The 24,780-nt window shown below is 48.9% G+C and overlaps 1 protein-coding gene across 2 annotated transcripts in view; it reads left to right on the top strand.

The window, feature by feature from the left end:
• Positions 1–24,780, top strand: part of RORC (RAR related orphan receptor C) — a 76,498-nt gene that overhangs the window by 14,237 nt on the left and 37,481 nt on the right. Inside the window, exon 2 of one of the 2 annotated variants that reach the window (XM_035098064.3) lies at positions 20,115–20,144. In XM_035098064.3, the coding sequence (XP_034953955.2) occupies positions 20,115–20,144 (30 nt within the window). Of the gene's footprint in view, positions 1–20,114; positions 20,145–23,608; positions 23,644–24,780 lie in introns of those variants that run through there. The other variant, XM_035098066.3, reaches the window with a different exon arrangement.

Here is a 24,780-nt window from a genome sequence, read left to right as displayed (position 1 = left end):
GGGAGGGTTGTAGCTCAGGGGCAGAACACCTGCCTTTGCATGCAGAACAGAAGGTCCCCGGTTCCATCCCCTGTCTGAATCCCCCGAGAGCCAGTGCTGCTGCCAGTCAGTGCCGGCGATCCCAAACTACTGCCACTGCAGAAGGCAGCTTTCTTTCAACCTTTCTGCTCCCAGACCCTTGAACTCCCTCCCTGGAGAAGCCAGCCGGCCTCTCGCCTCTCTATCCTCCTGGCGGAAACTTTCTTGTTCCAAAAGGACCTCTGGGAACTGAATGCTTTTAATGAAAGGGCTGGTGCCATGATGTTTTTATTATAATTATTGGTATGGTTTAAATAGATTTGTGTGTGTGTGTGTGCGTGCAGTGTTAATTCTCTTAATGTTTCGTTGTTGTTTTAATTATTGCTTTCCCCCGCCCATGTTTTTAGCTGTGCTTATTTCATCTAGAACCTGCCTTGAGTGTCCGTCAGGAAAGAAGGCAGGTTAATATTATCGTTATCGTTATTATTATTTCCTAGAATGCAATGAGTGCCTTCCTCGGGAGGGGGCCCTGGGGTTCAGCCATTGTCAGGGAGAAGGTTGTATCGCTGGTCGCACTGAAGAGCCCCTCCAGGCTGGGGGGGTTGGGAGGGGGGGTTATGTGATTTGCACAATAATAACGCACCAGGGATTGGTTGCTACCAGACTGTCCGCACTTTATCCTGCTTTCGTAGCTCCCTGGGGAGAGGGATTGATTGCTAAAGGGAGGGGAATCTCCCAGTGACTCTCATAACAAACTACAACTCTCAGGATTCTTTGGGGGAAGTGAGGAGTGTTTAAAGTGTTTTCATGGTGCTTTATTATTACTAATTTTTATTTATTTATTTATTCCCCACCCATCTGACTGGGTTTCCCCAGGCACTCTGGGGGAGGGGGAATTGTCTTGTGAAGCGCGCCATAGGAAACTTTGTCTTGCGAGTCTCTATTGAAATTGCAAAACGCATTCGTCTTGCGAAAAATTCGTCTTGCGAGGCATTTGTCTAGCGAGGTACCACTATATTAAAAATAGAATCAAACATTTAAAACTTCCCTAAACATGGCTGCCTTCAGATGTCTTCTAAAAGTCAGAGAGTCGTTTATTTCCTTAACGTCTGATGCTTTCAACCTGTGCTATGATCTTGGGCTAAATCTGGGCCTAAATCCTAAAGGCCCCGCCCCCCAATTGTCCTTCGGGGTGGGGGAAGGAGATTCAGTTCAGTTTGAGACGAACAGCTAGCTTAACCTCGTCCGTCTGTGTTCTGTAAGACGATCAGGCAGGGTTATATCCCAGACGGTTGTCCTTTTTTTATTTTTGATAGTAAAGATACATTTTTTAATTTCATTTTGTACAGTATTCTGTATGTATAAGGCGGAGGGGACAATTGGATAGCAACTGATGGAAATAAAACAGAGCTTAAAGCAGGGCCCGGGATGGTTTCAAACTGGATGGGGAGCCCCAAGTTATTACTGCAAAGGGTTGGGAGTTCCAGGCTTGCCAGGTGTGCTGATGGTTGATCCCGGACTTTAAATCATAGAACCTTAGAGTTGGAAGAAGGGGGACCCCAGGTGTCATCTAGTCAAACCCCCTGCAAGGCAGGATCATTATTGAGCCACACTGTGAGGACTTTTTCAGGAAGGGAGGGGGGATGGCAACTTGAAGCATCCATCTCAAGAACCGAACGCTGTGGTCTAAACCACAGAGCCTAGGGCTTGCCGATCAGAAGTTCGGCAGTTCGAATCCCCACGATGGGGTGAACTCCCATTGCTTGGTCCCAGCTACTGCCCAACTGCAGTTCGAAAGCACGTCAAAGTGCAAGTAGATAAATAGGGACCGCTCCAAGCGGGAAGGTAAACAGCGTTTCCGTGTGCTGCTCTGATTCGCCAGAAGCGGCTTTGTCATGCTGGCCACATGACCAGGAAGCTGCACGCCGGCTCCCTCGGCCAGTAAAGCGAGATGAGAGCCGCAACCCCAGAGTCATCTGCGACGGGACCTAATGGTCAGGGGTCCCTTTACCTTTACAGTGGTGCCTCGACTTACGAATTTAATCCATTCCGAAGGCATCTTCGTAGGTCGAAAAATTCGTAAGTTGAAAAACGCCATTGGAAATGCGATTTCCCATAGGAAAGTCGAAGCAACCCTATCTAAAAATTTGTAAGTCGAAAAATCCCTATCTAAAACCGCCACAGTTTTTTTGGGATGTCGAGACATTCGTAAGCGCGCAGCCATTAGCCCTATTTGTAAGTCGAAAAATTCAGTTGTCGAGTCGTTTGTAAGTCGAGGTACCACTGTGCTTTACTCGGGAGCCGGCTCTCTTTCGGAGCTCCCGGGGTCTCCCAGCGGCGGAAGGCGCCTGCTTGTGGGTCGAGTGATGGGCCATTCAGGCACTCAGGAGAGAAAGCTGAAGTGGAGCTGGAGCAAGAGCAGCAGCGGGAGGAGGAGGGCAGGGTTTGGGAGGGGTGTGCCTCTTGGGGCGAAGCTCTGGGAGCAGATCAGGGAGAACAGGCTATATGTGTGTGTGTTCACGTATGTGTGCGTTTCAGAGAGAGAGAGAGAGATCGGATCAGCCAGCTCAGCACTGAGGAATTCTAGGAAGGTGCCACGGAAATCTTGGCTTTCGAACCTTTCTTGCTTCCGGAGGCCTGGGCGAAAAGCTTTGGTGACATTCCTCCCCGCTCCCCTTGTTCCGGGAGGCGGCAGCTGGAAGGCAGAAACGTTGACAGCTGCCTTTGCACCGAGTCCACCTAGCTCAGTATTTCCGACGCTGACTGGCAGCAGCTCTCCAAAGGGGAGATATTTGCCCTGCAGCCCTGAGATGGGGTTGCTGGGGTTTCTTAGGTGACTTGCAGAGTTAGAAGGGGCCTTGAGGATCACCTAGTTCAGGCATGTCCAAAGTCCGCTTTGGGCGCGCCGGTAGATTTAATTCTGTCCCTGTGGCAGTATATGTCCTGGTGTAAAATCCTAAGGAAAGCTCAGCAACTTCAATCCTTTGGTCGGCTCCTCATGCATGTTCAATTCTTCAAATCTGGTTGTCTTTGAAAAACATTTGGGCACCCCTGATCTAGTTCAGGGGTCTCTTACAGAGCTCAAACCTGCAACCTTGGCATTAACTGAGCTATCCGAGGCCTTCCGGCATTCGAAGCCAGTGCTCTGCTCGCTGAGCTGTGTGGCCTTTGCTCTCATAAAATAAAGTAAGCTTCCAGTCCTCATGATTCTGCATGGGACTGATTTCAGGAGGAGCCTAGGAAGTGGCCAAGGCAGGCCCTTGGTCTGCCTGGCTCAGGAGCTGTCTGCCTGGAGATGGCGAAGGCTGAGCCAAGCTGCGTGGCTTGCTACCCAGGGTTAGCCCTTCCCTTCCAAATAAACCAAGGAGGCAGTCCTCATGGTTCTAGATAGAAAGGCTGATTTAAACAGGAACTCAGAAAACTGCCTTGTATACCCAGTCTGCCCATCAGCCTCTCCAGCTTACGGTTGCCTGCTCTAACAGGGAGTTACTCTGCAGGGTTTAAGGCAGGGGTTCCTACCTGCAGATGCTGGGATTCGAACCTGGGACCGTTTGCGTGCAAAGCAGGCACTCTGTAGCTATCGAGGCACAGCCATGCTTCTTAACGGCAGGTGCCAGGAACCATGCAAAGGGAGAGCCCCGCTTGCGGGGGTTTTTGGAAGTGCCTGGTTGGCCACTGTAAGAAGGCTGCCCCCAGGACTCCCTACCTGGCCCTCGGGGCTCCACCTTCCAGGCCATGCTGCCCCCACAGGTGCTTTTGCTTGGCTGGAATTTGCCCCTGAACTTAGGCAATGCCTCTTGCATTCCTGGGAGGAGGAGACCCCTGCAGAAGCTCGACTTACTGTACAAAATGTTGAGCAATCTGTGTGTTGCTCTTCCCACTTCTGCCTCCCTTGGCCCACTGGGTCCTGGAGATTTCACCCAAAGGGTTTCCCCTGCTTTCAAGGGAAATTTCACACCGCCACCTTGATCTCCCCTGAGGCAAATGTCCTCTGCGTGTCTGAACCCTGGAAGGGGAAGGGGAAGTCCCTGCTAACATCCCAGATTTCAGGGACGGTCCTGTTTCCCTCTGTGCGGATAACAAAACACAGCTGGATCTTCCTTCCCTCCTGGGAGACGTAGGTTGGAAGGAAAGGAAGGAGTTTATGGCTCTCCTCTTTCCATCCTTTCGGATCTGATCTTCCAGATTTCAGACGCCGATTCAGGAAACCCAGAATTCCTTTCCCGAGTGTCCGTTCTCACGGGACATTTCAGAGAGAGAATTTGCAAAGAAGATACTTTGCAGGGGGACGACGACGACTAGATGACTCTTTGAGTCCCTTCAAGATCTATGATTGTGATAGGTTTGGAGAGGGCTTTTTCTGTTTTTTTGTGTGTGCTTTGGAGTGTTTCTGAAGCAGCCACCTGTGTTGCATTTTAGAAACCTCTCCTTGACAGTATATTCTGAAATGTCCTTCCTTTGAACATGATTTTCCACCATAATGGAAAAAAAACCCAAGCAGCTCAGTGGTTGTTTCATTTTGCATTTTAAAAAAAACTTTCTGCTTTTGGATTTTTAAGTGGGAGCCGACATCCAGATTTAATAAACTTCACCGTGATGGATTTATACTCAGAGATGGGTGATTCTGACCCAATCTTGTTTTACTAGCATTGAGCTGCCTTCAGTATCAGCCACCTGCTTTGATCTGAACTGCTTGTGTCTTGTCGGATGGGCGGGGTATAAATAAATTATTATTATTATTAATTTCATAAAACTTATGCTCCGCTTGATTGTAAAAAAAAGAAAAGACACAACTACCTGAAAGAAACTTCCAAAAGAAGTTGAAACAATAACATTATCCATAAGAAAGATTAACAGTAATGAAAAACTTTCAAAAGTTAAAGCAGGGGTCAGCAAACTTTTTCAGCAGGGGGCCGGTCCACTGTCCCTCAGACATTGTGGGGGGCCCGGACTATATTTTGAAAAAAAATATGAACGAATTCCTATGCCCCACAAATAACCCAGAGATGCATTTAAAATAAAAGGACATATTCTACTCATGTAAAAACATGCTGATTCCCGGACCGTCTGCGGGCCGGATTGAAAAGGCGATTGGGCCTTAGTTTGGAGCCCCTGAGTTAAAGTATCAAGAGACTAAAAACTGATTAAAACACATTTCAACTTTCTAAACATCTGGGTAAGGTAAAGGTAAAGGGACCCCTAACCATTAGGTCCAGTCGTGACCGACTCTGGGGTTGTGGCGCTCATCTCGATTTATTGGCCGAGGGAGCCGGCGTACAGTTTCCAGGTCATGTGGCCAGCATGACAAAGCCGCTTCTGGCAAACCAGAGCAGCACATGGAAACGCCGTTTACCTTCCCGCCGGAGCGGCCCCTATTTATCTACTTGCACTTCATGCTTTCGAACTGCTAGGTTGGCAGGAGCTGGGACTGAGCAACAGGAGCTCACCCCGTCACAGGGATTCGAACCGCCGACCTTCAGATCGGCAAGCCCTAGGCTCTGTGGTTTTAACCCACAGCGCCACCTGCCACCGGAGGTACCACTGTATTATTATTTTTAGTTATTTTAATAGTGTTTTATAGATTGCAGTTGTTTTACTGACATTTGCTAGTTATTCTGTATGATATATGTTTGTGATGTTCTAATACGGTATTGTCATTTGAAGTTTGCAAGCTGCTTTGCAATTCATGCAAATGAAAGGCGGGAGAGAAATATAATTGATCAATCACACCAAGTTCCCAGGTTGTATCCGCATAAGGGACAGCTGCACATTCCTGCATTGCAGAGGGTTAGACTAGATGATCCTCAGGGTCCCTTCCTACTCTGATCCTTGATTCTATGAATCAATCAATTGCCCTCCTCCTGCATTGCTCCCAAGAAGATGAGTTGGCTTTGGCTTTGGCTTTGGTTTAACCCACAGCGCCACCCGTAGGCATGTCTAAATAAGGATGTTTTCAGCAGGTTCCAAAAAGACCACATAGAAGGCACCTGCCAGATATTCAAGAGGCAGGGAGTTCCAAAGTTCAGGTGCTGCCACACTAAAAGACTGGAGTCCTTTCAACTGTGGAATGGGTTAGGATTTTAGATGTCCAACTAGTTAGAATTGAGCTTTGCTTGATGTGGAACTTAAAGAAGAAAATAACCGCAAAATTCAAAGGTGGTTTTTTAAAAAATGAATGGCTCGCCTTCAAGGGATTTAGGCCTTGTAAGGTCCCCTCCCAGCGCCCTTAACTGGCCTTTCCTGAGGCCTGTGGAGAAAGCACAGCTATTTATAAAGGCGGATTATTAGCTGAGAGCCGATTTGCTCCGTCTTAGCAGAGCCCCTTTCCCCACTTTCGACTCTCTGGCTTTGCGAGAAAGAAATTAGCTCAGAGAAAGGAGTTTACTCGGATTTGAGGGGGGGGTGAGGGAGAAAGCAGATAAACGCACTCCCCAGAAATGTTCCCTCAGGTGAGAGATTTAGATTTTCTGTTGACGTACATCAGGCAGGGGTTTTGTTTGGGTTTTTAAGTAAGGATGAAGCCGTCTTGCAGGGTTTTGCTACCAGGATCTGCTTCTGCGTTTAGGTTTTTCAGGGGCTGAGTTAATATATTGTGCAGAAGCCCCTCCCCTCAGAGGCAGAGTCCCACCCCTTGAGCTGAAGCCACACCCCTCCTGAAGAGGGCGGGGCTTAACTAGCAGCTCCTTAAAGTTCCCAACGTTCTGCAGCCAAAAAAAGGAGGAAGAGGGGCGGAGCTATGCAAAAAAGTTGGGATGCGAGGACAGGGTGCTAGAGCTACAGGGCTCTTCTGATGACCTTATGGAGCCTCCAGGTCGAAAAGCAGTCTATCTTAGGGTCGTTGGGCCCCTGCGAGAACGAGATGCTGGACTAGATGAGCCTAGGGTTGCCATATTTCAAACAGTGAAATCAGGCGAACTAATACCAGTGTACTGGAAGAAGCAAAGATCACCAGGATTGAAGCAATGATTCTTCAACATCGTTGGACTGGACACGTTGTGCGGATGCCTGATTCTCATCTTCCAAAGCAACTGGGAAACACTGGCCTGCGAGCGCTCCAGTTGGAGAACAGCCTTCTCCAAAGGTGCCATGAGTTTTGAAGACGTTTGAACTCGGGACTCAAGGGAGAAATGTGCTAGGAGGAAGGCACACTTGGCAAACCCTCACCGTGATCAACTCCCACCCGGAAACCAATGTCCCCACTGTGGAAGGACGTGTGGATCCAGAATTTGCCTCCACAGTCACTTATGGACTCATTGTTAAAACCGTTGTTTATGGAAGACAATCTGATTCGGCTACGCCAAAGAAGAAGAAGAAGCTGGACTAGATGGGCCTAGGGTTGCCATATTTCAAACAGTGAAAATCTGGACACAAAAGTTGTTGAGCTTTGGCAAAGTTGTTCAGATTTTGGGGGGCAAAATCTCCCCCAAACATGGCATTGTGAGTTGTCTTCCCAACCCAGAGTCCACATTCGGGACTGGCTTGAGCTGCCGGCTGCCTCTCAAACTCCTTTCCCCGTGTTGCGCACAGAAGCGTGCCCCAAAATTTCCTGGAAGCGCCACTGGGGCCACGTGCCCGGGTGCCTACTCGGGCGACGGCCGCTCCGACAACAGCTGGCCGAGCACCCGAGGGCGGCTCGCCTAATTGCTGCCCTGCTGCGTGCCCGAGGGCCGGAGCTGGGATGAAGTAAGCAGATCTGGCAGGGTGCGTGACTTGGGCGGGGGCGCATTACATAATCTTCTTGCACAGGGGAGGGCGTGCCGCCTGGCGTTGGCACACCTGGGCGCGTCCTTGCCAAAGCCCAAACCGTCTCCACGGATGGAATGTGTGGGTATGTGTAATGTCCTTGTTGTGAGCTGCGGGCGGGACGATAGATTGCTGCAATGTTCTCTACGTGGGGCTTCCCCTGCGCCCGATCTGAGGAGCTGCAGTGGGTGCAAAATGCTGCAGCGTAATTGCTGGCGGGAGTGAGCTCTTTTTTGCGTATCTCACCTGTGCTCCGAGGTCTGCACTGGTTCCCAGTTTGTTACTGGGCCAGGTACCATTAGACCAGGCATCCCCAAACTGCGGCCCTCCACATGTTTTGGCCTACAACTCCCATGATCCCTAGCTAACAGGACCAGTGGTCAGGGAAGATGGAAATTGTAGTCCAAAACATCTGGAGGGTCAAAGTTTGGGGATGCCTGCATTAGACTTTAAGCCAGGCATAGGCAACCTTGGCTCTCCAGATGTTTTGGAACTACAACTCCCATGATGCCTAGCTAACAGGGCCAGCGGTCAGGGATCATGGGAGTTGTAGTTCCAAAACATCTGGAGAGCCAAGGTTGCCTATGCCTGCTTTAAGACCTCAACAACTTGGGACCTACAAGATCGCCTCACCCCGTAAACACCCACTCGACTGCTTTGATCGGTGGAATCAGCGTGCCTGCAGGTGCCAGGTAATGCCCATTTCGTTTTTGAAAGAAATAGATCCCTTAACGTTGGTACACTTTGGAACTCCCTGCCAATTGATACCAAGCAGTTGCTTTCGTTGTATTCCTTTCAGCAGCTGCTAAAAACATCCTTGTTTAGGCAAGCCTACCCAGAGGCTTAGAGATGCTGGTGGGAATTTTAATCTGCTGCAGTATTTTGATTTTTTTTTGTATGTTTTAAAACAGGCACCCCCAAACTCGGCCCTCCAGATGTTTTGGGACTACAATTCCCATCATCCCTGACCACTGGTCCTGTTAGCTAGGGATGATGGGAGTTGTAGTCCCAAAACATCTGGAGGGCCGAGTTTGGGGGTGCCTGTTTTAAAGGAATGTAATATGTGTCTTGAAAGTCTAGAAAATGGGCAAGTGCTTTAATCTGTGTTCGGTCCGTTATTGTTTTAACCTTTCCGGCATCTTAAATTGTTTTTCTTGGTGATAATTTTATCCCTTTTGTAAACAGCTTTGAGGGGTTTCCCTTTCTCCAAACCAGCGGTGTGTAAATCATATAATAAAAATAAGGCAAGAGCATTGGACTGGAACCTGACAGACCCGGGTTCGAATCCCCACTCAGTCACATGCAGCGCAGTGGCTGTTACCGGTAACTTGGGCCAGTCACTGCCTCTTGGCCTAACCTACCTCACAGGCTTGTTGTGAGGATAAAAGGGGGAGTTGGAGGAACCAAGTGCCCCCCCTTGAGCACCTTTCTTCTAGGAAAAGTGATATATAAATGCAATGAGGAAACAATACACACACACACCAGCCACAGAAGGCAGAATATTCAGTTGTACCAGATCCAGCGAATCTGGATGTTGGAAGATTCAGGTTCGATGTTGCTGGACTACAACTCCCATCATCCTTGACCATTGGCTCTGCTGGCAGGGCCTGATGGGAGTTGAAGTCCAACCACCCGCTTCTGTACTGACTGCCGGTTGGTCGGAATGCTTGTGAAACATTCTGTGAGGTCACACCGGCTCGGCCAATGGGAGGGGGGGAACAGAAGCTTCCAGCGCATGGAGTTCAAGGCAGGTTCCCTTAGTCCTTAGCTGGAAGAGTTTCCAGGCAATGGGGTGATGTTTCTCTTCCTGTCTATAGGCATCTATAGGTCTCCGACCCACTGATTTTTACTTATTTTTACGTGTAGGGAGAACAGCTAGTGAAGGCTCCTGAGGGAAGGAGCGTTGAAGGAAGTGGAAACTTTTAGAAGAAGAGGGGAAATAAAACGGGAATTAGGGGGAGAGGAAGGGGAAAACCCCATGGGGTGATTTCTGTGTCCCAACGAAATCCTGATGCGGTAACTCCAGGAAACAGCTTCCTTCCAAACAAGGGGGCGGGGAGATGGGTGGGGTGGTTGCATCTGTTTGGGAATCTCTGTATCGCTTCGGGATGGGACAGGGGGGTACTAGGAATATTCCCGATTCCTACACGCCCTCGCCTCAATAAATTCCACAAAATGTCCTGCTTTCTTTCTGGGTGCATTCAGAACATAAGAGCCTGCCTGCTGGATCAGGCCCGTGGCCCATCTGGCCCAACGTTCTCTTATCCCAGTGGCCAAATACCTCCCAGAATCCTGATATTTAGGTAGACTGCCTCTGGCGCTGGAGGTTCTACAAGAGCATAAGAAGCGTATTGTTGGATCGAGTCCAGCATCCTTCCCACACAGCGGCCAAGCAGATGCCTGTGGCCTCCAGCAACTGGCATTCAGAAGCATTGCTGTGAAGGCAGAACAGAGCCATCCCGGCTACGAGCCATTGATAGCCTTATCACTCTGTCCAATCCTCTTTTAAAACCAGCGTCTGTCACTGCCTCCTGTGGAAGGGAGTTCCACAGTTTAACTGCTCTGTGTATGTGTGTGTGGAAAAACCTTTTATTGGTCCAGAATCTTCCAATGTTTGGCTTCATTGGCTTTCCACTTTTACAAAGCCTTTCATATTTCTAAGTATTCTGTACAGCAGTATTCAGGTAGCTTCAGCCCGGGGTGGGAGGGCAGGATGTGGCCCTCCAGACCCCTCTGTGTGACCCTTGAGACTTACCCTGGGCCACAGATCCATGCTCTGCAGCCCCAGCCTGGGAGGGATGTGTCCTCTTCCTTCCTGAAAGAAGGGCAGAGAGGTAGGGTGTGTGTGTGTGTGTGTGTGTGTGTGTGTGTGTGTGTGTGTGTGTGTGTAGAAGCTAATCTACTGGACGAAGGTGTGATTCGCACCTGTTACTCTGCCCCTTTTGCCTCTGGCTCTGCCCACCTCTGACACATAGGACCCAGGAGGTTGTACTGAAGGCAAAGGCAGCCCCTGACTCCACTGTACAGAGATATTAACTCGCAAATATTGTGTGAGACTGACCCCTACCCCAAGGACAGTCGATACAGTGGACCCTCGAGTTACGTACTGCTCTGGATATGTAACTTTCGGGTTGCGAACGCGGCAAACCCGGAAGTGTATACGTCTGGGTTTCGTCGCATGCGCAGAACCACTCTATCGCGTCGTGCGTGTGTACAGAAGCGGCTCCAGTTACGGACTTTTCAGGTTAAATACGGACCCCCAGAACGAATTTAATTCGTATCCGGAGGATTCACTGTAATTGTAGGAGGAAAAGCAGCTTGGGGTGATCTAGACTAGAGAAGGAGCAGGGAGAGGCCTGCTTGACCCTCTCCCCACCCGTTGCTTTTCCACTCTGTGAGCCTTTCCCCTTCCCTACTCCTCCAAACAGGCAGCCTTGTTTGATCCCTGTAGGTATTGTCACCTGTGGGGCAGCTTTTGTGTGTGGAGGGGAGTGATTTACCGTAGACCAGAGAAGCTCAGAGAGAGGGTTGCTTCACCCTGTCCCCACCTGTCGCTTTTCTGTTGCAACCCTCCCCTGAGTTCTTCTTCACGCTCTTGTTTGAGCCCCGTAGACATTGTCTGTTCCAGGTTTGGGCATCTCTTGAGCAAGACCCCCACCCACAAGCCCCCTTCCCTAAGGTGAGTGTGCCTGCTTCCTGCCACCATCAGCAGCTCCTTCTCCTGGCTACGTACCCATTTGCTTGGCAGGCAGAGAGCCACTGAGGAAATAGACATGGTATCTACTGCTCCATCTTCCTCTCCCCCACCACCATTATAGAATCATAGAGTTGGAAGAGACCACAAGGGCCATCCAGTCCAACCCCCTGCCAAGCATTGTTTGGGCCAGAGCGAGAGGAGGGTGAAGAAGCAAGCAGGTTGCCATGCTGGAGAGGAGGGGCAAGTCCAGAGAGATGGGGCATGTGGGCCCATGTGATGCCCAGCTGGGTTGACTCGCATGGCACAAGCCCTGCCTGAGGGGAAGAAAGGACCTTGGGAAGTAGAGTTGCAAACGGGTGGGGCGGGACACAACTGGGAGGGGGACCCTCTCCGGTCAGACTTCCCCGTCAGAAATCCCTCGGCCCTCTTCGCCACTTGGAGAGTTCCTGCTGAAGGGAGAAACGAATGAGGCTGGGACAAGTTTGCAGCAGAAAACTACTTGGCAGGGTAAGGGTTAAGCACCTATAGAAGACATCTGAAGGCAGCCCTGTATAGGGAAGTTTTTTTTAATGGTCTGAAGCTCAACATCAAAAAAACCAAGATCATGGCCACTGGTCCCATCACCTCCTGGCAAATAGAAGGGGAAGAAATGGAGGCAGTGAGAGATTTTACTTTCTTGGGCTCCTTGATCACTGCAGATGGTGACAGCAGTCACGAAATTAAAAGACGCCTGCTTCTTGGGAGAAAAGCAATGACAAACCTAGACAGCATCTTAAAAAGCAGAGACATCACCTTGCCTACAAAGGTCCGTATAGTTAAAGCTATGGTTTTCCCAGTAGTGATGTATGGAAGTGAGAGCTGGACCATAAAGAAGGCTGATTGCCGAAGAATTGATGCTTTTGAATTATGGTGCTGGAGGAGACTCTTGAGAGTCCCATGGACTGCAAGAAGATCAAACCTATCCATTCTTAAGGAAATCAGCCCTGAGTGCTCCCTGGAAGGACAGATCGTGAAGCTGAGGCTCCAATACTTTGGCCACCTCAGGAGAAGAGAAGACTCCCTGGAAAGGACCCTGATGTTGGGAAAGATTGAGGGCACTAGGAGAAGGGGACGACAGAGGACGAGATGGTTGGACAGTGTTCTCGAAGCTACAAACATGAGTTTGACCAAACTGCGGGAGGCAGTGCAAGACAGGAGTGCCTGGCGTGCTCTGGTCAATGGGGTCACGAAGAGTCGGACACGACTAAACGACTAAACAACAACAAAAATGTTTTTCTATATACTGGAAGCTGCTCATAGTGGTTGGGGCAACTCAGTCAGGTGGGTGGGGCACAAATAATAACAACATTATTATTGTTCCTCCCCCTTGTTCTTTTTAGAAGAGGATTTTCTTTGCCTGCAAGGTGAAGTTCAGCCATCTAGTCATATTTTCCTTCTAATGTTGTTCTGTTTTTGCCCACAGATTATGCTGTCCCCTCCCGGTTGGGGGCTGCACTCTGCACATGGCCGCAAGCACTCCACACACAGCCCCAAAGCCTGGGGCGGGCGTCTGCTCTCCCTCTGCATATTTCCCCCCTTTTCCAAAGCAAACCACCCCGTATGGGCCTCCTCCTCCCTTCCCCTCCACCGTCTCTCCCAACTTTAGCGCGGATTTACGGGTGCCTAACCCTCTCCCCCCTCCCCGCTCCCAAATGTATAAATGGAAACCGGCTGGTAGAACGCTCCACCCCAGAACCAGCCGCATCCCCATGCCAGGCGATCAATTCCCGTTTGCCCAGCCTGCCCGAAGTGGGGCAGGCGGGCCTGAGTCAGTGGCGTCTGTTGCCACGCTTGAGATCTGGGTGTCCAGAGTGCTGCACCACTGTGAGAGCCTTTTGGGGAGGGGAGAGAGAGATTTGGAGAGACGGTAGGGAGAGGGTTGTTGTTGTTTTCCAGTGTGTGGCTTTATTCTTGCCGCCTCTTTTTGCAGCCGTTTCTCGACAGCCTCCCCCTTCCCTCTCTTCCCTTTCTGGCCTGTGCAGGACTGGAAGCCGGGTGGAGAAAGCCGAGAGGGAGAGGAGGCAGTCCCCCAGCTGGTCTTGGCTGGGCTCGGCTTGCAGGAGAAGCTTCCACCCGCTGGGGACTGGCGGCTTGCCAGGGCTTGGTAGCCGAGTTATGTAACGGCGGAGTTCGCATGAGGACAGCTCTCATCTGGCTGCAGGCTCCCCTAGCGACCGGCTCACTTCCTTATTTAAACCTCATCCGTGGAAAGAGGCAGGCGGAGAGGGAGAGGGATTTGGCGGAGGGGAAGGAACAGGGACTCGCTTTTCGCCCTCGGATCTGTGCGGTTCCTCTTTTCCCCTCCCTCCCCTCATCTCTTTCTGCTTTGATTTTTCCTTCCTCCGTTTCTTTATATTAAATTATTTCAACATACAACAACAACAACAACACAGTGCGGAGAAATCCTTAAACCGCAGAAGTTGGGTGTTTAGGCAGTGTGTGCAAAATAACCATTTTCGCCCTCCGATCTGTTCCTTCTCTTCTTCCCATTTCCTCCTGGTTTGATTTTCCTTGGCACCCTCCCTTTTTTATAAAATTATTTCAATGTATCAAAACAGCATACATATAAATAATGGGATATCCCACCCTAGCCTGGAAGTTTAGGCAATGTGTACAAAATAACACAGCACGTTCTTATCGCAGACTGCTATTTGCCGAGAAATAGGCAATAAAATCTTTAGCTGTTTTATAACATGAGAGGTTGTCCTTTATTTTCATTTTTTTTAAATCATCTGTTTTATAAAGCTCTGCCATTCAATTGCAAAAGAGTCTTCGTGCTTCGGCCTTGTGCCAATCCTTTTTTTATTATTATTTAAATGTTTCCACAAGTGCTGCATTTGCTATACTTCGTGGTACCAGTTTGTCAGAGAAGGACCTTCTAAGTTCTGGCAGCGTTTTAGTTATTATGAAAGCTGGCTGCTAGGGGAAGAGAAACTCCCCTCCGCCCAAAAACTGATGGATTTTGCAGTTTCTTCAGAAAGCAAACAGAAACGAAAGGCGAACAAACCTTTGCTGTTTTTCTCATGAAAAATAAAAAGTTTGGAAGGGGAGAAAGTGGGTAAGAAGAGAGCCCATTCTCCCTCTCCCTAGAACACCGTGAGATGTGTTTAATTTATTTCTCTTGCCAGATGTGGCGATAAGACCTCAAAGCCAGGCATCCCCAACCTTCGGCCCTCCAGATGTTTTGGACTACAATTCCCATCATCCCTGACCATTGGTCCTCTTAGCTAGGGATCATGGGTGTTGTAGTCCCAAAACATCTGGAGGGCCGCAGTTTGGGGATGCCTGCTCAAAACGGTTGATGGAAACAATAACATGGTTAAATTACAGTCGTACCTTGGGAGCCGAACCTTTTGGCTCCTGAACACCACCAATCGGTTGCAGCCAATCGGAAGCCGCGCTTTGGTTTCTGAATGTTTTGGAAGTCGAACGGATCTCCAGAACGAATTCTGCTCAACTTCCAAGGTACGACTGTATTGGCCAAAGAAACCCCAGTTCAAAGCAGCCAGTGGTGGTATAGTGTTCAGAGAACCCTGGGAGAGACCTGGGTTCAAATCCCGCTGGGTGTGTGACCTTGAACTGGCTACTCACACTCAGCATAACCTACCTCGCAGGGTTATCGTGAGGATAAAAGGGGGAGGAGGATAAGTCTGTGCACCACCTTGAGCTCCTTGGAGGAAACAACATTTAGCACCTGCAGAAAGTTTTTTTGGGGGGGGCACATCCTGCTTCGTTTCCAGTGGTTACCCGGCCTGTAACTTGCTGGAATCCTGTATCTCTTTATATCACGAAACTATTTCGCGCTAGAGCGCAAAAGTGCCCCTTTTGGACAGCAAAAATGTGTTGCTGTTGGGAAAGCGCCTCAGAACAACTAAGAAAGATGTGCGGACATTCCATTATCTGTGTTCAGTCCATTATCTGTTGGAAGTCGAACGGAATCCATTCTGGAAGTCCATTTGACTTCTAAAACATCCAGAAACTAAAGCATGGCTCCTGATGGGCTGCATGAAGTTCCTGCAGCCCGTCGGAAGCCGCGCCGGATGTTCGGCTTCCGAAAATAGTTCGCAAACCAGAACAGTCACTTCCAGGTTTGGGAGCCAAAACGTTCGGGAACTAAGCTGTTCGAAAACCAAGGTATGGATGTACTACTAATGCGCTGAGATTTTGGCGATGAGATCTTGCAGAGTACACTGCCAGAAGACCAACACCAGTTTGCAGTGACCCTCAGGTTTGAAAAGCGAGGTTCCCGTTCTCACGGTTATGACCAGGGGACTGGCTCGCTATCCATTCTAGGCTAGTGACTCGTATTGGTTATTGACCATAATTAAGGGATTGATTGGTTTTTTGACTAGAGGAGAGGAAGGGGTGTCTCTTTAAACAGTTTGGGTTTTAGTGCAACTATGCTGTTGTTTTTAAAATCTTTTAAAACTGCTGCCCGACAGGCAGAAAAGTGGGCTAAATTAATACAAACTAAAAGGTCTGAAGGGTGCAGGAATCTCATCCCCCCCCTCCTGTTTCTCTCTCCACACCTACCCAGCCGCCGCTGCAAAACGCCCCTGAGACTTCGGCGGATGCTGTCCTTGCAAAGCGGTCATGAGGACTAGAACCACGGAAGTCTTTGTTTCTTTTCTGAAAATGGAACCCGACTAAGTTTCTCAGGAAAGCTAGTTCTGTGCCAGATCGTGGGTGTGTGCTACCCTCCTCTCCCTGCCCACCCCCCACCCCCAGTTTGTTTGCAGAATAGCTCTGCACCCTTAAGGACTAGCGACTTGCTCAAAAAAAAAAAAAAAGAGGGAGAGCCGAGTTTCTCGGAGGCGGAGGGGGTGGGGAGAGTGGTGTTCTTGTTTTGCAATGTGCAGGGTGCATCTTGGCCCAATTATAAATAGCCCCAGAGATAAAGGAGTGAAGATGAAGAACAGAAACGGTAAAGCGGCTTAGACGTGGCTTAGCTACTGCAGAGGATCTTCCAATTAGCTCATAAACGGTACGGGGATTTCACTGCCACACGTACGCAGCGCAGCTTTGAAGAAAAGGGCGGCCGAAATGATCGAGGGGTTGCAGCCACCCCCCTATGGGGAGTAGAGACAACCTCTGGGGCAGCTTCATAGTGGGGCACCTTTGTCCCCGCCCCCAGTTGCTGCAGGACTCCCAACTCCCATCGTTTGTTGGCCGTGGTGATCTGCAGGCCTGATGGGAGTTGGAGTCCAGCAGCCACTGGAAGCCCACAGGTGTTCATCACCAATGGAGCTGAGAAAAGGTGAGTAACGTGGCAGAGGGGTACGAAATCGCGCAAAGCGATTGCAAAACTTAGGGAAGCTTTTAATGTTTAATAGGTTATTGCATTTTAATGTTCTGTTCTGTTGGAAGCCGCCCAGAGTGGCTGGGGAAACGCAGCCAGATGCTCAGGGTATAAATAATAATATGTTGTTGTTGTTGCAAGGACAGACTTTCACAGGGAGGCATACAGATAATCTGCGGAACTCCCTGCTGCAGGAGGCAGCAACGGCCACCAGCCTTGATGGCTTTGAAAGAGGATTATTTAATTATTAGATTTATGTACCGCCCTTCATCAGAAGCAAGGAGGGGCCACGGTCGGAGGCAGTGCGACTCGAAATACTACCAGTTGTTGGGAGTCGCAATCAGGAGCGTTGCTGCTCCATTCGGGTCCTGCTTGCGGACTTTCCTTGAGCTCTTCTGAACCTCCAAGTCCAGAGGCAGTCTATCTAGATTCCGAGAGGCAGGAGGCTGGACTACATGGGTGTTTCGCCTGGTCCAGCTACGGCTCTTCTTCCGTTCTTAAGTGGCTGCTTCCGCTACACACATGGTTCAATCGCCAGCACAGCGAGCAGGATCCTTGCCCATTGACCATGTCTGTAATGTGGTTCCTGTGATTTGTGGGGTTAGGCAGGATTAGGCAGCCTGCCCTTAATTCAGAGGTTCCCAAATTGTGGTTTATCAGGCTTCTTTCAGGTGATCTGCATTGTGCGTGCGTCAAATATATTGTTTTTTCTTACCGGACTTTTCCATCTATAAGACTAGGTTGTTGTTTTTTTACTTTAAAATAAGGAAATTTGGGGTCCCCAAAAGTAGGGGGCGTCTTATACATGGGGGCGCCTTATACAGGAAAAAACACGGCACTTATTATATTTAGAATCATAGAATCGTAGAGTTGGAAGGGGTTCACAGGGGAATCTTTTGCCCAAAATGGGTCTCAAACCCACAATCCTGAGATTGAGTCTTGTGTTCTGTGCTCATTTCGTACATTATACAGTGGACGCTTGAATTGCAAACGTGATCTGTGAGGGAGGCACGTTCGCAATCCACGTCTGCGCACACGTGTGTCGCGGTTCAGCGCTTCTGCACATGTGCAAAGCGTGATTTAGAGTTCATGCACGCGCGCCAAAAAACAGAAGTAACCTGTTCCGGTACTTCTGGGTTCGGCGCGGAGCGCAACCCGAAAAGACGCAGCCTGAAGCGGCTGTAACCCGAGGTGTGACTATAGTTTATTGCATTGCAGTACGGAGTCTGCGGATGACCTTGGGCCGGTCTTGGTCTCTCAGCCTGGCCTGCCTCACAGGGTTGTTGTTAGGACGCGGTGAGAAAGGGGGAGAACTCTTTACGCCACCCTGAGCTCCTTGGAGGAAAAGTTGGGGTGTAAATGTCGTAGCAAAAATAATTAATAATCCATAGTCTTCCAGCTGTACAATTCTGTGATTCAGCGAATAGTAAATATTCAAACTGGAATTCAAATTGTAATGCAATTTAATAAATAAAAGGAGCAATAAGGAGTGCAATTGAAAAATCATGCCACGTCTAGCACAGAGCATTATAATTCCCTTTTTTTGAAATTGATATTTATTAATTTTATAGAACTGAAAAAATACATAGAAACATAAAACACAATATCACAAAAAATACAAAAACATAAAACACAAAAAATAGAGAGATACAAAATATCAAACATGATAATAAACAAAAGAAAAGCAAAAAACAAAACTCACATTTATCATTCAATCTGTCTTAACATTTTTGACTTCCTCGTATCCCTCCTCACTGCATTTCATGGTATCAGAGCATTATAATTCTTGCACCTGGCAGAAAAATTATTTAACTGATCCGGCAAAACTCTCAACAATTTTCAATTGATCTGTGGGAGTATTTGGGAACCGTTGCTCTAATGCAAAGGGCAGAGAGTGCTGTAGCGAAACTCCAGGGTTTTATCGGAAAGCAATTGATCGGTTTGATTCTCTCGATCGAAGAAGTTATTTTAACTCTCCTCGCCACCAGGTTGTTTGGGCACTCCCTCTTGTGGCCAAAATGCAAAACTGCAACACTTTTTGAGAATGTTTACTGTCAAATAGAAATCCAGATGTTTGCTGGGAATTCATCCTGATTTGCTTGCAGGGTGTCAGATAGCTTCCCATTAGGAATGGGAGAAAAAAATTGATTCAGTTTGCATTTAACATCGAATTTATGAAATTTGCAAATTTCCAAAACCTCAAAGCAAACATCTGCTGAAATGCGTGCTAATCTGAATTTTGCGATGGAGTTCTTTGGCTAGAATTTGCAAAAAATGCACACATTAGGGATCTATGTGTGTGAAATGAATATATATGTGAGAATAGCATTTTTAAAAATGCCTTGTATTAGGGGAAAGTGCATAAAATTAATATATCTGTGGAAATAACAGGGGGAAATGCATTGTATTAGGGGAAATTGCTTACAAAAATGTGTCCGTTTGTCAAGACAGTGTGTAAAAATCTGTGCATTGGGGGAGATTCGCACTAAAATGCTGAATTTTCTTCAGGGTTCTTTTTTTAAAAAAAAAAAGTCACAAACTGATTTGGGAATGTGGAGAAGCAAATTTAAGAAACTGCAACAACTGAAATAGACAAATCCTACAGCCCCAACTTTCTGTGAATCGGTCTCCCCCCTCACACTTTTCGGGGCTATGCCCTTAAAGGGATTTGGTTTGCTAAGACAACAAAGCACTTCAACCCACTCTGAATTATACCATCCTAACTTTCCCATCTGCCCTTAGATCAGTGGAGGTTGCTGCCATCTTGCAAACTAGTGGCAACATGATGCGTAAAAAAACGGTATTTTTGCTCCCTGAAAAAGCAATTTTGGTCTGTCAGATACCAAACTCTTGACTTCTCTCTTCCACAGACCTCTACCCTTTTCTGTCCTTACCTCTTGGTTTCTCGGCCACTTTGCCTCTGGGCTGCTACCCCCTAGCTCTGCTTCCTCCTTAATATCTGGGCACCGGACTTCCCTTGACCACACCACACTCTGCCCGCCCTTCTCTTCCTCCTTCCCACCACCCTGTCTCGTTTCCCTTCGGCAAAGTTCTTTCCAACCAAACTTTCCCAGTCGCTCTGAGCAGGTGGAGTGTTTGCTTTAATTCCGTAGCCAACCTTTCCATGGCTTGCCAAACATTCCGTGACATCACAGCACCTTGGCCAATAGCAGGCCGGGGCTGTGGGCAAATCTATTTCACCAAGCAGCAGGCAGGCAGCTTACACTCCTTTGGACCTCTGGTTGGTGTTTGGTCTCATTTATTTATTTCTTGAAAACAAATGAACCTTTCTTAACTCGCCCTCTTCTTGGTTCGCAGGGTCAGCAGCCATGAAGAAGACGCACACGTGTGAGTAGGATTTCATTATTTGTTGGGTTTTTTAGGAGGACAGTAGCTTTTTTTTTTTTAAAGGAAATTCCATGAAATTACCAGATTTTTCCTGCCTTTCGCCCCTCAGCTCACCCTGATCTCTGAGTGAGTGCAGACCACTCAACAACAGGTTAACCACAGCGGAGACCGTAAGCACTTAGAAAGTTGCCCCCCTATATCTTCCCGCCAGCTGCTAAGCACTTTGCAACAACTGTTGGGCTTCTTTGCGAGTTAGTGATCGGCAGCTGCAAACACCACACTCAACCGCTTTAAAAAGAACAGCATCCTGGGATCTCGCAAGCAGGTCTTGAAATCCATTCGTGACACAGAGAGATGTCTCACACCAGGTCAAGGCCATTGGCCCATCTAGATCAGGACTCCCTAAGCCAGGCATCCCCAAACTGCGGCCCTCCAGATGTTTTGGCCTACAACTCCCATGATCCCTAGCTAACAGGACCAGTGGTCAGGGATGATGGGAATTGTAGTCCAAAACATCTGGAGGGCCAAAGTTTGGGGATGCCTGCCCTAAGCTGGCGGGCAGAGGCTCCCCAGGATTTCAGACCAGGGTGTCTCCTACCTGGAAGTGCCAGGGACCGGCCTTCAGTAACTGGCATTTGCAGGTAGAGTGTCACCGCAGATGGAGGCTCCATTCAGCTGCCGTGGCTTGGCGACCATTTACGGCCCATTCCTCTGTGTATTTCTCAAATAGGTTAGAGTGCAGCTTTTCCCAATCTATGATCCTCTGGCTGTTGCTGGGCTGAAGCTCCCAATTCCCGAGAGCTGGCCAGGATAGCTTGGGCTGATGGGAGTCCACGAATATCATAGAACTACAGCGCCAATCATCCCTGCCTGTTGGCCACGCCGACTGAAGCTGATGGGAGATGTAGTTCAATGGCGTTCTTTGACTCCAACTCCCATCAGCCCCTGCAAACATGGCCAACAGTCAGGGATGGCCGTACCACCAATGTTCTCTGACTCCAGCTCCCATCAGCCCTAGCCAGAATGGCCAGGTGTACCAACTTGGCCCCACACCTGTGGGTGCCTGGGGCTGTGGGTACTGGGAACCTGGCACCGATATTTGTAGGTGGGGAATTTTGTGGGTGCTCGGGCACCCAGGGCCCCAGGGAGTTGGCACCTATGAACACGGCCAAAGGTCGAGGATGATGGGAATTGGAGTCCATTGGCTCGTCTAGCTTGGAACTGTCTATTCAGACCACTGGTCCTGCTGGTTGCCAGGAGCCAGAGTCCAGCCACCTTCCACAAGGTCGTGCCAGTGGAGCCTTGTCGTACCTCGTTCTGTTGCGGCGCCTTCTGCTCAGTTGCTTTTTTCTTGACACCCCAGGACCTACTTTTCTTCCACCTCCGGTGCCTGTGTGGGTTGGGGCGGGTAGGGGAAAGAAATGGGGACACTGGCGTATTTCCCCCTCCTATTTGACACCTGGAACAATATCTGTGTGGTGGGCCCCTTCCTGCCGCTGTGGGACGCAGATCAGCACCACCGCTTTCTGCACGACGGGATGCGGTTGGGCTCGCCCAAGCGCTGAACGGGGCTCCGTCTCGGGAAACGCAGGGCGTCCTGGCCTGACGTCGTGCTTTGTGGTGGGGTATTGACCTTGATAAACGGGGGGGGGGCGAGGCAGGTCGGCCACGTCAGACATTTGTGTAGCTGATGTCAAAACAAGGGTGTAGGCCTTGAGTTTTAAGGCCCACCTCGTCTAGCCTCTTGTTCTCACCATGGCCAAATGTAGCCATGGCTGCCATGTTGTATGGGTAGGCAAACTTGTGGAGGAGAGGGCTATCGGTGGCTATTAGCCACGATTTCTATGTTCTGCCTTCACTTTTGGAAGCAGTCCTGCTTCTGGTAACCACCGGAGGGGAGAGGCCCTCTTGTACTCACATCCCGGTGTGGGTTTCGCATAATGGGCATCTGGTTTGGCCACTGTGAGCACAGGAGGCTGGACTAAATGGGCCACCGATGTGATCCAGCAGGGCTCGTCATAGGTTCAGGTGCCCCAAAGAACCAAGGAATCAAGATAGACTGCCTCTGGACCTGGAGGCTCCATAAGAACCTCAGGAGAGCCTGCAGGCCAAAGGGGACCCATCTAGTCCAGCATCCCTGAATCTCGCAACATCCATTGCATGTTCATGACTTGGGGCGTCATGAGGGAGGGAGAAAAATAACGTTTCCCATTCTGATCTGAGTGCTGGACAGGTGCTCTATTGGGGTGCTATTTGTGGGGATAAATCCCCCTAAATGGGCAGCCACACACTTCTTCTTCTTCTTCTTCTTCTTCCTTCTTTCTTCTTCTTCTTCTTCTTCTTCTTCTTCTTTCTTCTTCTTCTTCTTCTTCTTCTTCTTCCTTCTTCTTCTTCTTCTTCTTCTTCTTCTTCTTCTTCTTCTTCTTCTTCTTCTTCTTCTTCTTCTTCTTTCTTCTTCTTCTTCTTCTTCTTCTTCTTCTTCTTCTTCTTCTTCTTCCTCCTCCTCCTCCTCCTCCTCCTCCTCCTCCTCCTCCTCCTCCTCCTCCTCCTTCTTCTTCTTCTTCTTCTTCTTCTTCTTCTTCTTCACTTTCGTATTTGGAGTCCTTTCTTGACACTCCAGAAACGACTGTGCGCTGCGCATCCAAAAGGCTTGGTTTTAGCCGTGTGAACTGGGCACACGCAGTCAGTGGTGTCTGAAGGGGTCCCAGGTCTGAAGACCTCTTGCTCGAAACTGCAAGAGTGAGGAGAGTGCTACCATTGCCCTCAAGTCCTGCTTGCAAGCTTCTCTTTGGGGGGCACCGTGTTAAGTCACTGTGGGAACGAGGTGGTGGAGCAATGCATCTGTGGCCTGATCCAGCCTTTGGAGCCAGGCAATTTGGGCCATATTACGCCGATTCGGCTGCGGTTTTTGCCAGTTGCTTACTTGTTTCCAGGCCCAAATCTGGGCGCTGATTTTTTTAACCCTTAAACATCCTGAGCCGGAGCGTGGTACCTTTGGCCATCCCAGGGACGACGTTGCCATCGCGACCAACCCTTGACGTGACTTTCCCCTTTAAACAGGAAGCCACATTCCAGCCTCAGAGTTTTCTGTGCTCTCCATCTACCACCTCAGACCCTCTCATCCATCCACATTCCCCCCTCCTCAAGCGGAAACTTTTCTTGTGGCTTTTTCATCTTCTCTCTGCCTTTCTCGTTGGCCTTTTGCGGGTTTGGAACTTTCCAAGTCGCTGCCGTCTCTCTCTTACTCCAACCCCCCCCCCCAAAATTACAACCGGAGTTTCTGATTGGCCGTTGGGAGCGCCAGTCTGTGGGGTGCTGTGTCACCTGTCAGTCTGCTGCTGATGCTGCCTTTTTTAAAAAAGGAAATCTGACTACACACACACACACACTCCCAAAAAGCACTTCTCGCTCGTTGCAGCTGATGCCCAGAGACGAGCAGGTGTTGCAGAAACAAACCACTGGCAGTCCCCCTCCCCACAAGCCGTCTTCACCATGCGAGGTATGTGGGGAGAGAGGTTGGGGGAGGCAAAGCAGCTGCTTGGGGCCACCTGTTGGCTTACAGCCGGCGCCAGAGCAATGGGGTGTTTGATGGGGCCCCGAGAAACCCATAACTGAGTGGAGCTGCAACATCCCACCTGTGGCTTTAAAGCCAGCTCTAGAGCCCAGAACAATTGCACTGAAATTTTCAAACGTTTTCATGATAATATTCAAATCAAATGCATTGTTTTCTAAGGTGACTTTCTCACCTTCATCTCTGAAGTGTTTTTCCTCAAACCTTTTCTACTGCATTATATCTTTGTCTATCACAAAAACGTTTCTCTATTGCAGTTATTTTATCATTTTTCTTTCCCTGCTTTTATCTCAAATACTGCCTGCAATTAGACTCTCTCTCTCCTTCCCTCCCTCTCTCTCTGTCTCTGTCTATATATATATATATATATATTCATTCCACGAAAGTCCTCTATGAAGAGTTTATCATTTTGATCTCTAAATTTCGCTGTTTCTACATAGTCCATTGCTTTCAAAAGCCACTCTTCCATCGTTGGAACTTTCTTTATATTATATATCATTTCCCCAAAAACCTTTTGGTTTACATATGCACCACATGGAACAATCGTGTTTTCGATGGGACCCCAAAAGGCCCTATTCCTAAGCAGGGCCAAAGTTGTAGTTTCCTAATTTAAGGGCTGTGTTGCTTATGACAGCCCCTTCAAAACAATGATGATGCTAATATCGATTGTGAACTGTTAATGGTGTGTACTGCCGAATTTCTTGCCTTGTCTACATTCCTGGAGGCTGTAAAGTAGGGATGAGGGGAGAAATTTGAATTGTGCGTATAGCTTACATATAAACCGTATGCGTGTTTCACATTTGTATGATCCTGTTTGGCTACAGCCTGTGTTTGGTTGCCTTGTTCATCAGCTCAAATTCAAACTGGTTCACACTGAAAAGTGATCCGTCCCTAATTTGTACTTTCCTAGCCGAAACTTCGCCGTCCTTTGAAATTCGCACACCTGCGAATTTTGCAGTCCGGTTCTCCGGCCGAGCATTGCATCAAAAAAAAGGGGGGGCAGAGGCAAATGCACATTGGTAAAAATGAGATATTCACCCCCCAAAAGTGTCACGTTAGGGAATA

Source organism: Zootoca vivipara, chromosome 16, assembly GCF_965207765.1.
Source record: "Zootoca vivipara chromosome 16, rZooViv2.hap1.1, whole genome shotgun sequence".
NCBI classification, from domain to species: domain Eukaryota; kingdom Metazoa; phylum Chordata; class Lepidosauria; order Squamata; family Lacertidae; genus Zootoca; species Zootoca vivipara.
Note: the sequence above shows the minus strand (reverse complement) of the source record. Positions and strands in the feature narration are given on the sequence as shown.